The sequence below is a fragment of the Cyphomyrmex costatus genome, unplaced genomic scaffold, assembly GCF_001594065.2.
Source record: "Cyphomyrmex costatus isolate MS0001 unplaced genomic scaffold, Ccosl1.0 scaffold254, whole genome shotgun sequence".
NCBI classification, from domain to species: Eukaryota; Metazoa; Arthropoda; class Insecta; order Hymenoptera; family Formicidae; genus Cyphomyrmex; species Cyphomyrmex costatus.
The window spans coordinates 624,869-640,365 of record NW_017276629.1 but is presented as its reverse complement, the minus strand read 5'-3'; the positions used below and the strand labels follow the sequence as shown (position 1 = coordinate 640,365).

Sequence of the window (15,497 nt, the reverse complement as noted above, 5' to 3'; positions counted from 1 at the left end):
TTATGCCTAGTTCATACTGGATGCGATGGGCGATGAACGACCAGCGATATCCAATAAAAGCTTTGCTTTTGTTCACACGACGATGTAAAGCAAAGTTCTTATTGGTTATCGCTCGTCGCGCATCGCTCATCGCGTCTAGTGTGAACTAGGCATTATTCCTAATGCCTTATTTCTTCTATTGTACCGTATGTACCTTAATAAATATCAAATAAAATGTCTAGTATATTTATATATTCGTCTGAGTGAGTAATGGACAAATTAAAAATTTGCCAGTAGAAGTGCGATATATCTTACTAACCAATAAGATGTGGCAATCGAGACGCGATTCTCGATTCAACGCTCTCGCAAGTTCGTGACACAACCGAGCCAACTTCGCGCGGTATCTCCTGCCTGTGTCTTTTCCTGGACTTGACCTTCTTGTTAGATTGTAGTGACTAGTACTTTCAATGGTGCTCCGGTGTTAATTCAATTTTGAGCGTTGCCTCCTCAGTGAAAAGGACAAACTAAAAGATGGCTGTGGCTGCCAGGTCATTTTCAAAATTCGCTGGTGGGTCTTCGCAGCGTATCCTCGTACGTCCCGTAATATCCTCGCGTTGAACCTTCGATGTTCTCTTTGACTTTTACACGTTTTAACAGCGGTACTCTCGAGATTTTTTTCTCCCGCTGATTACGCCATGCGTAGCTTATGAACAGACTAAAAATAATGCTGACAGCTCGCATTTATGATAACATTTTATTATATAAGGGAAGACATCGGGACTAAACTGCGCTTTATCGGGAAATGCGTGTTTTACTAATTAGGAACGATCTATGAGCTTGTATGCAAAACAATTGGATGATTTGTTCTCACAGTAATGCTCTCGTGACCCTCCCCCTGTCGTGATAACATTATAGCTAGGGTTAGCGATCCCCCTTTTCTTTCATGTACTCTCTGTAATCTCTTTCCCATATTTTTCTTTCAGAAAATTGTATGTTTTACATAGATATATCTTCTGCTCGTTATCTTGTGTCAGTACAAATGTCAAATTACATTCATTAAATAATCTGCAAGCAAATAAACCTTGACCCAGAAATTTTGCTGCCAAGACTTTAAAGAGCAATAAACACTTTTTATTTTTAATTTGTATATAGTATTTTAAAATATATATTTCTGTATATGATTTTTTGTTTTAATTTACATTAATATTAATCTCTGTATATCATACTTGTAACATTTTTAATTAATAAATATATTCTAGTTATCCTTTTCCTCTTTCATATATTTTTGTTCTATTGTACTAGATTTAGCAACATATATTTATTATAATGTTCTTATAATGTTTCAGTTAAAAACTGTGGAAGTTTATTACGGTCACAGGTGAGGTTTAATTATACAGAAACTAGGAAGAATTTAAAAATTGATGCAAATACCAAAGTGATATGTCAAGGTTTTACTGGAAAGCAAGGGACTTTCCATTGTCAACAAGCACTTGATTATGGTACAAAGATAGTAGGTGGGGTTAGTCCTAAGAAGGCTGGAACAGAACATCTTAGTAAACCAGTATATAAGTCCGTTAAAGAGGTAGTACTACTCTTTTATACTATTTATTTATTTACTATGATATTTAAATTCGATATTTTATAGGCAAAAGAAGCAACTGGGGCTACTGCAACAGTTATTTATGTTCCTCCTCCTGCTGCAGCGTCAGCCATTATGGAAGCAATTGATGCAGAAATGCCATTAATTGTTTGTATTACAGAAGGTATTCCTCAACATGATATGGTCAAAGTAAAAAGACGATTACTTGAACAAAATAAGTCACGTTTAATTGGCCCAAACTGTCCTGGAATAATAGCACCTGAACAGGTACAGAATTAATTTTAGACATATTACAAATTTATTGGTAATAAAATATAATCTTTTTTCATATGTGATGTAGTGTAAAATTGGTATTATGCCTGGTCATATACATCAAAAAGGAAAAATTGGTATTGTTTCAAGATCTGGAACCCTGACTTATGAGGCTGTGAATCAAACAACACTCGTAAGCATATTTAAAAAATTGTAACTTGATCTATTGTATGTTCATCAAATGTGATAACATTATTTTCTTTGAAGGCGGGACTTGGACAAACATTATGTGTTGGTATTGGTGGTGATCCATTCAATGGTACTGATTTCATCGATTGTTTGGATGTATTTCTTACCGACCCAGATTGCGATGGTATTATAATGATAGGAGAGATTGGTGGCAGTGCAGAGGAATTTGCAGCAGAATATCTCATCGAAAAAAATACTGTTGGTTTCTGTTCAAAATTATTGGTATCCAAGTCCCATGTATACAATCCAACCTAATCTAATCCTATCTTACCTTTGTCCTATAAATCTATCATAGAATTAGTACGTCATATTCTACTCACACAGATGCATGTTATGTTGTAGGGTGGAAAAGCTAAACCAGTGGTATCATTTATCGCTGGTATTACAGCACCACCTGGACGAAGAATGGGACATGCTGGTGCTATAATCTCAGGAGGAAAGGGTGGCGCACAAGATAAAATTAATGCACTTGAAAAAGTGAGTTGAAATTTCATAAACCATTAATGCCCATATATCACTGATGTTATATTTTAAATAATTTTTGGAACGAAACAATATATATACGTGAATTCTGTTATCAGGCTGGTGTAATAGTAACAAGGAGTCCTGCACAAATGGGTAATGAACTTCTAAAGGAAATGACACGGCTTGGCTTAATTAATTAAATCACACACTACTATAATTCTGTGTAGTTTCCTTCATATCCATGTAAAATGTCTTTGTGAAAAATAAATTGAAAGTATACCATACAGCAATAACTCACAGAACATAGTAGTGTATTAGAGCATAAAAATTATTTCACTTGCTAATATTGCAACAATTATTCTCAATGATATAGAACATTGATCAATGCTAAACATTACATTGAAAATAATTGATATTTTTTAAAGATCGACTTATTTTAACAGTGAACAACCTTTATGATACTTTTACAGAATTAATTGTTATGTTAACAGTAAAAAAGCAATTGTCTAATAATAATTTACAAATTATCTAAGGGAACGTTAAAACTGCCAATGATCTGTCGCAATTTAACTAATGCAGAGTTATTTTTTCTATAATATGTAAACATAATTCTGAGGAATGGTTGTTAAGTGTATACTGTATTATTATTGTAAATTAAATCAAGTATATAATATATTACAGTAATGAATTTAAACTTTATGAAATATATATCCTTATTGTAAAACATGTTAAGAATTCAAATATATATATATATAAATATTGCTGCTTGTTCCCACAGCTATTTGACTTTTTTTTTTCAACATATAAAACAATCTTCCCATATTCAATGAAGGGCAATACTGCTTCAACATTGTCATCTAAATCCCATTACTTTATCAATAAAATTAGCTATATCAGCACTTTTGTCATTGGTGAATGGCTTTAACTTTGTCAAGTCCATTGTTTGTATGACATGCAACAAATTTTTACAAGTACAATAATATAAATGTTCATCTTTATACAGCTGTTCAGCCAGTTCAATCTGATGATTATCCATGAGAAGATCATTAGTCACCACAATTAAATGTTTGCGTCTTTCCAAAGCTTCCAGAACACTTCCTGCGCCTGCATGGCTTATCACAAGATCTGCCAGTTGCATATATTCTCCGATGGATGGACTTAATCCAAAAATTTCTATTTTATCGAAGCCATAATGTGCGATACAATCTGGTTCTAATTTACTGTTGCCTATTTGCAAGATAAGATGCTTGTAATTACGAGCTGATAGAGCCTAGAACAGTAACATTAATTGTAAACTCTCTAACAGATATACATACAAATGCAATGAAAAACAAATAATCGAATGTTACAGTAAGCGAAAAAGATCCTTGTAAAATGATAAAAATGATTTATTCGTGTTACTTAAAAAAAATTTTTACAAAATTTTACACTTGATACGAGATAAATATGTATTCGGGCGTTCAAGAGACTAAAAACGAATATTCTAAGTGCACAAAGTACAAGCAACGCAAATAGACCTGATATAAATACTATCTACATTACCTCTAGAACTGCACGACTTAATACTGTAGTTATTAAATCATCAAATTTCGTTGTGCCAACTGTAACAAATACAACTTTTTTATCTGACATTATGAATATAGGATATAAAACTAATTTCCATCGGGTGTCGGGCTGTGTAGCTCCGCGGCGAGACGGTTGCTTTACAAGCTGGTTCTACATTAATCGCATCACAGCTGATCACAGCGTCGTAAGCATGTCGCAAGCGTTGCGGTCCAATCAGAATCGAGCTAGCTTGATGTTGATTGGACTGCAATGCTTGCGACGTTGCGATGCGACTAATGAAGAACCAGCTTTCGAACGGGCTTTATCGATACCATCGACTGTCGGTAGACGTAGATTCTACTAATCCGAATGAACATCATATAAGTTGTAAGTCAGTGGTTTAGTACTTACGTCTGTTGAAATTCGGTTAAAGTGCGATCGACGAGGTAGGACGAGATCTATCTCGGTAATCATTGTAAACTATTTACGAAAAATAATTGCAAAATAAGAATGAAGGCATCGTTGGATCCGATATACGTACAGGTATAGCACGTTGTTTTGTAATAACAAGAATTGCACGCGTGACTTAAGTAGATCATTGGTACAACCGGCGAACAAGTTGCATCAAAAATCGTCTTTGAAGTTGCACAATCACTTAAAAAAAATTAATTTCAAATCGTTTTACTCGGTTCCTTACGGAACACCACTTGTTCCGATAATTCTATGAAAATTTTATAGATATGGTCTTGCACGAATAACTTTAAAATATTTATATAATATTGACAATATTGTAGATCAATTAAATTATACGCATTTTTGTGCATCAATTTGTGTGACATCTCACTTTTACATGATCTAAAGAAGTTGTCAAGTATGAAACAAACTGAATATTTTGTGTTAAGTTCTTTGATTTTTGCTTTGATTAAAGAAAATAGTTCTCAAATGTGAAACAAATAATTGAATAACTTTTATTGTGTTTTATGTGACATTTGTCTTCAACACAAAAACTACATGTTTTTAATTTTATAATTCATTTTCGTATATGAATTCTAGGTATTTAACATATATTTAAAAAATATTTAATTTGCATATGTTATATAAAATCTTTGGAAGAAGTAATAAAATATATGTAAATATCTGGTGCTAGCCATTCTTAATTTATGTATAATTTTGAACATTTGTTTATTGACTTTAAATTATTCTTGTTTAAAAATTACTAGTTGAATATAATTTTGTCAAAGAAAATACATTGCTTCTTTTGATATAAAGAATTAAATAAAACGTTCCTGATATCTATTATTGTTCCTACTTTCAGGAATTTTTATTTAAACAGTCAAATACGTTTCAAGTATTTGACTTAAAGACCCCAGCATATATTCCTCCTGCTTGCAATCTTCTTGTGGCTGACAAGAAACGAGGACTACTTTATATAGGACACGGTGATAAAATTACTGTCTTAAAGCCAGCAGAGGAGAACAGTGCAGAATGGAAGATAGAACTTCAATTTCCAGGCGTTATATCAAAGATTGCAATTAATTGTGATTATAATTATATTGCTATAGGCATAGCATTGAAGCCTACAGTATTGATATATGATGCCTATTCACTAGCTAGAAATGTATGCACGTAGCATATTTTTGCAGAAGTCTTAAAAATATATTTTAATGTTTTATCCAGTACTATAGAAATTTCAAAGTTATACATTTATTATTAATTAATACATTAATTTTCAGAGTCTCAACCTATTGCTTGAAATAACACCATCGAGCAAGCTAGATAGCTACATAACAGACATACGATGGAATCCTACTGTACCTGCGATGCTTTGCACCGTTACTAGTGATTGTATTATTGGTAGCTTTCAACTGAAGATAGAAGAAGAAAATCGTGTACCAAAAATATCTGTTCTTTCTAAAGTATCGAACGAGCCACAGGCTTTATGTGCAGCCTGGAGTCCCAAAGGCAAACAAATAGCAGTAGGCTGCAAAAATGGAGACATTGTACAATTGAAACCGGATACTTTGAAGGTCGCTAGAACTATTGCAGGTCCTTCACCGTCCATCGGAGAGGTGATTAATATCCTATGGCTCAGCAATTATCAATTTTGTGCCGCATATCTGAACGAGCGGCACATAAATGTCCTCATAGTTGATGCACCGAAAGGAGAAACAAATGCAATTTTTACATGTTATGAAGATATTACATATGGTTTTCCTGAAGCTGAGGGAGAGGACAGTGTTCCACGCTATTATTTTGAACATATACCGGAATGGGGACTTATTATAGCGGGTAGTAGCACCAGTAGTGAAATAGCTGTGCTAGGTACTACAGATGGTGGTGCGAATTGGAATCAATGGCAATTAGTCGACAGTGGTAGGGCTCAATTACCGCTGATGAGAACTACGGAAATTTATCCCTTGGGTCTGACCGTGGACAAGTCTTCAATTACCAAATTACCATGGGGCCCGGATTCAACGTTGCCATATCCAGTTCCCGTTTTACATATTCTTGGAACGTCTGGGAAATTATGCAGCTTTCACATGGTCAATCTGGCATCCAACTGTCCTGCCATTAATGTTCCTCCTATGGAAATTGTCACGCCTCCAGCTCCGTCACAGTCTATTACTTCACCCATAGAAATGTCGTTCAGTATGAATGCTGCGGTTACCAGCACGCCTCGCTCGAAACAACTGGAGGTAGCACCGGAACGCTTGAAGCCTGCTCCGATGACAAATATATTTGGCGACTCTCTGAAAGCAGCGGGATTCTTTCAACCACCAGTGGAGCAACCAACGGAACAGCCAAAATCACAAGAAGAAAAAACTGTACTGCAGATGGTTGTAAAATCAATTATGCCTAAGGAACCACCAGTGTTAGAACCTATAAAGACAGAAATCAAATCAGTTGTAGATAAAGAAGCAAGCTCGCCACAAGTAGCGGAACAGAAAGCTTGTATAGACGATAACATACGCCTACACGCTTATATGCAGGAGCAGGCATTATTTGAGAAAGAACTGCGAAGTAGGTTAGAACCACAGGTGTGGGAATGTGGTACAGACTTAGAAAAGAAACAGCTTGGAGAGACGTCCGTCGTTATAGAACAGTTTTTGAGAGATTTAAAAGATACGACGAACAGTTTATCCAGTGATATAGCGTATTTAAAGGCTTTGCTGCTTCAGTCATTTGCATGGGTTGAAGAAACTAAATCAAAGAATGCAGCCAGTGTTGATATCACTACTAGAAACTGCAGCGAAAATAGCAAAATAGCGGATCTGCAACGATGGTACTACTATACACAAACACAGCTGAATCAAGTTAGTAAAATTTTGGATCTGGAATGGTCGGACCACAAGGCACACGTAAAATCAAAGATGAAAATTCCCAGCGTAGAGTACGTGTATCAAAATCTTCTAATGCATAATAAAATTATCACAAAAGAAAAAGAGAAGATAGAGCAAATTTCGCGACAGTGGAAGTCTCTCAATCGCTCATTGACGGTTGGTGGTGTGTCCAATCTTAATCGCTCAATGGCGAGTTTGCATGTGAGTTCGCCAAAATCAGCTTCAATCATTCGAGGAAAGACCGACGTTATAGACGCCCGCTGCAAAACTATCGCTTCGAAAACTCTAAGTTTTACACATGAAAAACAATTTAAATTAAGGATGTTGCTCAACGAATCATCTCCAAGAATTATCAAGCCGGTCAATCCGTCACCAATTCAAGATCGTCTGAAGGCTACATTGTCTTCCTTAGCATCTCTTAGTCCTGTGATCAATGAGATCAAAACCAAACCTGAACCACCGATTGTTAAACAGAATATCACCGTCAAACAGTCGATCGAGAAGCAGATGAAATCGCAAAGTCCCCTCGCTTCGTTAAACAGTATCGTTGCGAGAATCGGTTCACCCGACACGAATGGCGTCCTTGCGCAAAACAAAGCCCAACAGAAGCTACTTCAAACGACTGTTTCTTTCTCCAGTGTTGCTTCTACCAAACAAATGGACAAAAAGCCTATCATACCAGCAGCTCTTGCAGTGTCTCAATCTAAACCGAAACAGGATCTGAACGTTAATTTTCCAACTTCTATCACACTTGGAACGTCGGCGCCAAAATCTCAAGATATTCTCTTTTCGAAATCTCTCACAGATGCAACTGCCAGGAACAGTAAGGAATCGACAAGCAGTGATAACGTTCCTAAAGCTCCAGAATCTGCTTTATTTTCAACCGGATTATTAAAACACGTGTTATCAACAGAATATCCGTTAACGGAGACCACTCGTATGGGAATCTCACGTAATCTTTCATCGCTTTCTACGGTGCCAGTAAAAACGGACGCTGCTGTTACGTTCAGTTTTGCTACACCTAACATAGGTGTAGCTCCGTCTGTTGCAAAAACCTCATCCTCTGGTACTGCGCTCGACATGATGTCTTTCGCTTATTCGAAATCCACACCCCACACTTCTACTGTAGAACCCACGATGACAGTTCAAACAATACCAATGCAAACTCCAATAGAACTGTCGACTTTATCCTTGGGATCACCTAGTACATTAACTCTTCATCAGGTTGATGACTTAAGCAACAGCGCGAACAGAAAGGTAACTACAATCACGACTTCCAATAGTTTCGCTGCAGCTGCACCTGTTATTACAGCACAGACTTCTGCGACGACTGCCATTATTACATCCGTTATGACTCTTGGCGAAGTTACCATTAGCGCTATAGACACGAATGCCGTTCGTGGGTCAATGACGGAGATGCCATCCACCAGTTCAGTCGTCATCGAGAAAGTCACTACGCCCGAAGTGAAAACATCCACTTATGGTACTGTAGCTGCTCAGATTCCGATTTCGTTATCCATGGCACCGATATTCAGCGGCCAGACCATCATGAAAAATGCAGCGACAGTATCAGAGACGATCTCACTGCCCGCTACAACTACTTTCGGCGCAGTTTCTTTCCCATTGATTACATCTACTTTCGGAACATCAACCTTGGCGCCGACTATCACGTCAGTATTTAGCGGATTCGCAAACACAGCCAGCGTTACTACTACCTCTTCGACGATGCCTACGAGCAGTACTGTGTCTCCTTTCCAGACTTCCCCAAATAAATTAACGTTCGGAGAGACCACCACTACAAGTATACCAGCCACAAGTTTTGGGATTAGCTCTGCCAATGTCTCCTCTGCAGGCACAATCTCATTCGGTATACCTGCGACAACAACAGCAATTTCGATTACGCCAGCGTTCGGTAAGAGCCCGATAATGTCTCCAGTATCGAACGCACAATTCCCAGATGTACAAACGCCTGCGTCGACGACGACTATCTTTGGAAAGTCGATAATCAGTCCGGCATCAACGCCGTTTGGCAATACGTCGAGTTCCGTGTTTTCCAATACGCCCACTACCTCCTCGAACACCTCTATATTTGGAGGTAACAGCATAAATTCTATCTTTGGAGCGACTCCTCCGAGTGGAAATATCTTTGGAGGTAACACAACAGGATTCGGTACATCCTCACCAGGATCTATATTTGACACCAGTGCCTCGAAATCCGGTATATTTGGTGGAGCGACCAATCCACCTCCTTCTCCATTTAGTGGTGCGACGAGCAACACATCGCCGGCAGTAATTAGTGGTCCCCCTGCAAGCACAAATGTTTTCAGATCTACTGTGCCTAATACGTCTCCAATACAGCAACCTATACTCAGCAGTCAACCTGCTTTTGGTCAAGCTCCCGCTTTTGGTGCTAAGCCAGTATTCGGATCGTCACCCATCTTTGGTGGATCGAAACCAGTTTTTGGAAGTAGTGGTTTTGGCTCACCCCCTACATTTGAGCCTCCTAGCATAGGTAAATAAATAGTTAACATTACAATATTCTCAAAATGCGAATATATTATACACTGGCCAGCAAAATTAACGCAACACCTGTTTCACTCTGCAAAAATAGGCAAATTTCAAGATAGAATAACTTCGTCAAAAATCGTCGTATCGAGATGTTTAAAAAAGCATTTTACAGTTTGAAATCTCTACTTTTCAGATCGCTACTTGAAAAAAAAAACGGTCTCACGGGATTTTTATGAAGTTACACAAACATAAAGATATATTAGATCTCAAAATTTTTTACGAAACTTGCAGAGTTCCACGGGGCGAACTAAAAATTGTACACAAATGCGATTTACATCATTCGAAAGAGCGAATCTCTACTTTTAATTTGCTTTTTTACGAAGCTCCGTATGATTTTTTTTTCACCGAGTTATTCAACATTGAAGCAAACCTTTTGCTTCCACGTTGGTTTCAAATTACCTATTTTTACAGAGTGAAACAGGTGTTGCGTTAATTTTGTTGGCCAGTGTATATAATTTATGTTATTTATTTTTGAAGAACAAAATATGAAAATTTTTTTCTATGTATTTTGTCTTTTAACTTCACCTCAAATGTATAGATGTCTCAGTTAATCTTACAAAAAAATGCTCTGTAGCATAATTACATTATCCTGTATCTATTGTTTGTAATAAGAAAGAAATGTAAATAGGATTTGGAAGTCCATCTGCTATGCAAGCTGGCTCTACAATGGAAAATATGCCAAAAGTATTTGGAGAAGTAACAGGCAGCAGTACGTTCGAATCTTTAGCCAATCAATCAGGTGGTCTCAGTTTCGGTAGCTTAGCCCAGAAGAATCCAGAACCAGAAAAACCAACATTCACTGCGTATGTAGTAACTTTTGCACCAATAAACTTTCGATTGATTAAGTCAAAATAATAATAAAAAGATACAAAAATATTTTTGTAAATAATAAATAATTATCTTATTTCAGCGGCAGTTCGTTCTCCAGTTGGAGATGAATAAAATATGGTGTTGCGACAGATTTACTTTCAAAACTGTCATAGCAAAAAATTTCTATTGACTAAGGAATTATCAAATTACAATCGTGTACATACAGTTTTACATTCAGAAAGATGTACTTTTTATGAAAAAAAATCATTCTATCATGTCTTACACCTTGTAATAAATGAGAATGGATCTAGGTTTTACAATAAAATATTTTTAATTAAATTGAAATAATAATTTATCAATATTATAATTTGAACTTGAATATAAATCATAATGCAGTCGGTTCTCATATTAAACACGAATGAATGCTGAATGGAAGTTATGATTTCTTTCTTTAGTGAATATTCATCTCTATTATACTATTTGTATAACATTTTATTATACTTTTATTCTTTTAGTTTATGCGCGTCACATAATTAGAAAACGAAAATAGATTCTGTTCATTTAACCACTATTCCAAGTTATTTCAAACATTCATTATCCTATTCTCTGATATTCAGTGTTTAGTGACATTCAGATGATTAAAATTTTATCTAGACTATTTGCAATAAATATCTTTATCTTTCTTATTATCTCGTTATATCACAATGGTTTCTCTCAACATATAAATCAGCAAATTTGTTTAAATTACATGTTTTATTAACAAATTAATTCTCTGCATTAAGTATTATTTTTTTGTCTAAAAAATACATACAACTTAAATGATAAAAAATATTAAATGATTATTACACAATAATGTAATCATATACCCCTTTTGAAGGCTTTTGGTGCAATTGATACTTTGATAGGTTTACACAAATCAATCACGCATGGATCATCTAAAGGTGGATGTGTGCAAATCGATGATGAAGGTAATAGCAATGCTAGAGAGATTTCTACATTACAAGGCTCCATCCACACTTGATGCGATAGTAGAACTGTTGTCCTCAACCTGTAATCTTTTTGATCGGATTGTTGCATACGCAGATCTGACTGTCGCGGTAACAGTAATTGCACTTGTTGATCTGGATGTCTTAGCTTTATTCGCAGAGTAGAGGGATCGCGTAGATTCAATATCTTGGCATTTAAAGGAATGCCCAGTAAAAGACCACCCGTGAATTTGAGTGCAGCATCGGCATCGCCTCTCGGTTCCTCGATGTGTGCTCGGCAGAAGCGCGTTGTCGCCGACGGTCTCGGTAATCGTTCTTCCCCTTGTACTACAGGCGTCAAAAGCAATGGTAACAAAAGTCGCGTTAAGGAACCCGGTTTCACATCCGCTAAAGAGGGTATTTGTAGAACTAGAGCCCTGGAAAACGGTGGTAGCCTTGACGTATCTTGAGGTAAAGCATCGGCTTCCGATAGGAAATAACGAGCCAGTGGTAATGCGCTGCCGGTCGCACTTTTGGTTACCCTAACTAATTCTATAGCTAGTGCTTTCAACCACATATCGTTAGCCAATGTAATATCATTTTCGTTTAATCCACTAAACAAGCGTTGTAATCTAGAGAAAATAATAAGTTTTATTTATTTTTCTTATATAATTCTCTTACATAATTTTTTATTATCATCAAAATTGCATTATATCAAAACAATTTCTTTAATACATATTAAAGGTACATACTTTTGTGTATACTGAAGAAGAATGAAAATATTGTTGTTAGTATTCGGTACTAAATTCGCTGAGATAGACGTCGTCGAAGATACAGAACATTCTTTGAGGACAGACTTCAGTAGCAGCAGGCATCGAATATATAAAGCGGTAAAACGTGCCGCACCTTCCATGTGATGATCCATCTCTGCCATACGATCAAGATCAATGGCTGCGGTTTCTAAAAGCTGCGTATAAACTCTTCCCCCTGGTCTAGCATTCTCAATTCCAATTCCCATCTTCTCCAAGAATTCTCGACCACGTTGATTTCTGTTCTCTTCATTATCCATATCTTCCATTTTGATTCCTGAACTAGTAAGTGCTGGTCGTAATCGCGGAACTAGATGCGGCATAGTGTCGCGCAAATAGTGATAGTGTTTAGAAGCATGCTCTGTAAACAGAGCGTGCATACTTGGACAGTGTAATGCAGCATTAAAGATCAAAACAAGTACACTTGCATCTGTTATCAAAAGTTAAGGACATTGCAGCTCTATAATTTAAGACCATTTACATGACGAGAATTAATTTAAAGGATACAGGATGGTTCATCCACATCTGGCTCAGGTGTGTCAAAGAAAGGATGTCGGCCAAGAAGTTGTGGTACTAGAGGCAATGTTAAGTACGGATGTGATGCGCCTAATTCTGCTAAACAACTCCTGATACTCTCTTTGTCTTGAGGATACCGAGTTAAATTATCTAACAAACGATTAACGCACATGTAAAGACAATTTGTGGTAGCGAGATGACTAGCAGCTAACATAGCGTGCAAGCCTTCTCTCACTTCTCCCGAGAAATCTTCCAAAGCTCCTAAAATTGTTTCCAATTGGTCTTCTTGAAGGGTTACGCTCGACGACATTTTCTTTAAAGATTCAATAGCTCTTAATCTGACATCCTGAATTTCATCATTGAACATATCCACCATAAAGTCTAATGAAATTCTAGCTATACTTGGTTGTTCTAACGAAAGTGTGCAGAGTGCTTCAACTGCTGCTGTTCTTACCTAAAATAAAATTTATTTTCAATCAATATGAAAAATGATGATAGAAAGAAGTTCAAATACAATTAAACTGTTTTTAAAGTTTAACTATAATCATAGTTAAATTTGAAAAAATGTGACATACAATAATAAATTTTTGATTCAATGCTCTAATAAATATTCTAAGAGAAAATTGTCTATCACATTTTACATTACGTGATAAATTCATACTTCTAAAAATTCATCTTCTAAACCATGAATGAATGCTCCACAAGATCCACTTTTCTCTTCAACTTCGGGTCTGTCTGCTTCAACTACTTTTTGTTTTTTATCTAAGGCTTGTTCTATGTAGCGACGTGATACACTTTTCATAGTTCCCAAAAGCGACATTGCTGAAGCTCTAACACGAGGTGATAAGTCACCCATAAGACTGCAAATTTGTGAAAAGGCACAGTCTACCATTCGTACATCCTCTCCATCAGATCCAACAATGATACTATAACATATAAAGTATGTAAAAAAATATGTTATAAGATTTTATTTTTAGAATCTGTTAATATATTTATGCACTGACTTTTCTGGATACTCTCGGCCTAAAAGATAGATAAGTTTAAGAACAGCCCGGCGTACAATTTCATAATCATCGCCAAGAGCTGCACAGGCTTCCTTGAAAAAACTTGCAGGGAGTCTACAACCTCTATGAGAATGTAATTCTGCCATAGTTTCAAAAGCTTGAGCACGAACCCGTGGATCTTGAGAGCGGGCATAATTGCCAATTAATGTTAAGGTATCATCAGCAGTGTTTGCAGTTAGATAACGTCCAATAATTGAAAGACATCGCGTTTGTACACCATGCCATGTATCAGGCAAATGTTCCTGTGCAATCTTCAATACTAGTGCTCTAAAAATATAAAAACATTTTCTCATTAACCTATTAATAGAAAGTTTTCTTTTTGTTTTATTAATTAAAGCAAATATTTAAATTATATCGGTAAATATATATATGCATGAGAATTATATCTCAAAGAAAAAAGAGAAAATATAATAATATATGATATGTACACCTTTGATAATCTCCTAACTTTAACAACGTTGCTAATCCTTGACTTTTTACTCTGTGTGACTCCTCGTTCTTCAAAAGTTCAGCTGTCTCATTCACAATTTTTGCCTTTTCCAAAGTGTCGGGCGTTACTTCTCCTAATTCAGCAAACACCCAGAAAATCTTGGCTCTAACTGCAATTTCATTTTCGACAACAAATCTCTCAGCTAACTTCTTTACAGCAATAGGAACATCCTCTGGTGCTATATATGCTATAGCATCCGAAATACGAACAAGCAATTGCAACGCATCGTTTCCACTTTTACATTTTTCCAAACATTCTATATAAGCTAAGGCTGAGCTACTGTCTGTACCACTCTTCGAACCAGATGTCGATAATAACCTTAGAGTTTTTAGCCGTTTGATTGGAGGCTCATTAACAATCTAAATAAAAATTTTGCAATTTGTCAAAATAATGATTCAAGTAGCTATGCTTCATAAATAGAATAAAATATGATATACTACCGCCTGGCTTTGATTAAATTCAGCTAGTACTCGTTTCTTTATTAAAGCTGCCATTCTCTGGACCAATATCTCATTTTATTATGAATTTAAGCACTATCTCTTTTCAAATTAATCTATAATTCTGACATGACATTTCGATACACCTAGAATCCTAGAATAGACCTTGATAGACCTGCAATGTAATATAACCTCAATGCATACAGCTTAAAAAATGTGTGTGGTGTACTAGTGTGTGTGTGTGTGTGTACACACATCCCAATTTGGTATGCAGTACTGCCAATTTTAGCAAATGTACAGCAAAGATGAGGAATAATTAGAACCTCGGTTAATACCTCGGTTAATTGTGGAATTGAAACCAAACAGTATAATTAATTAAATGGCGCTGGAAAAATCAACAAGAGTAA

General features: G+C 36.1%; 4 protein-coding genes across 4 annotated transcripts; 2 read left to right on the top strand and 2 right to left on the bottom strand.

The window, feature by feature from the left end:
* Window positions 1-362: 362 nt before the first annotated feature.
* Scsalpha1 (Succinyl-coenzyme A synthetase alpha subunit 1) lies at window positions 363-2,838 on the top strand. Its single transcript, XM_018540539.1, has 7 exons — window positions 363-547; window positions 1,326-1,561; window positions 1,625-1,846; window positions 1,920-2,024; window positions 2,099-2,278; window positions 2,423-2,557; window positions 2,662-2,838. The coding sequence occupies exons 1-7, from the start codon at window positions 511-513 to the stop codon at window positions 2,743-2,745; spliced, it is 999 nt and encodes a 332-aa protein (XP_018396041.1). The 5' UTR covers window positions 363-510; the 3' UTR covers window positions 2,746-2,838.
* A 484-nt stretch (window positions 2,839-3,322) lies between these two features.
* Window positions 3,323-4,269, bottom strand: Alg13 (Alg13 UDP-N-acetylglucosaminyltransferase subunit). Its single transcript, XM_018540511.1, has 2 exons — window positions 4,088-4,269; window positions 3,323-3,815 (listed from the first exon to the last, which is right to left on the bottom strand). Exons 1-2 carry the CDS (start codon window positions 4,175-4,177, stop codon window positions 3,399-3,401), a joined length of 507 nt encoding a protein of 168 aa, XP_018396013.1. The 5' UTR covers window positions 4,178-4,269; the 3' UTR covers window positions 3,323-3,398.
* Nup214 (nuclear pore complex protein Nup214) lies at window positions 4,261-10,985 on the top strand. The gene is made up of 6 exons (XM_018540510.1): window positions 4,261-4,295; window positions 4,524-4,633; window positions 5,406-5,708; window positions 5,824-9,943; window positions 10,628-10,802; window positions 10,910-10,985. Exons 2-6 carry the CDS (start codon window positions 4,601-4,603, stop codon window positions 10,935-10,937), a joined length of 4,659 nt encoding a protein of 1,552 aa, XP_018396012.1. The 5' UTR covers window positions 4,261-4,295; window positions 4,524-4,600; the 3' UTR covers window positions 10,938-10,985.
* A 682-nt stretch (window positions 10,986-11,667) lies between these two features.
* On the bottom strand, window positions 11,668-15,263 carry IntS4 (integrator complex subunit 4). The gene is made up of 7 exons (XM_018540545.1): window positions 15,094-15,263; window positions 14,594-15,012; window positions 14,104-14,430; window positions 13,761-14,025; window positions 13,091-13,553; window positions 12,527-13,013; window positions 11,668-12,406 (listed from the first exon to the last, which is right to left on the bottom strand). Exons 1-7 carry the CDS (start codon window positions 15,145-15,147, stop codon window positions 11,668-11,670), a joined length of 2,754 nt encoding a protein of 917 aa, XP_018396047.1. The 5' UTR covers window positions 15,148-15,263.
* Between the last annotated feature and the right edge of the window lie 234 nt (window positions 15,264-15,497).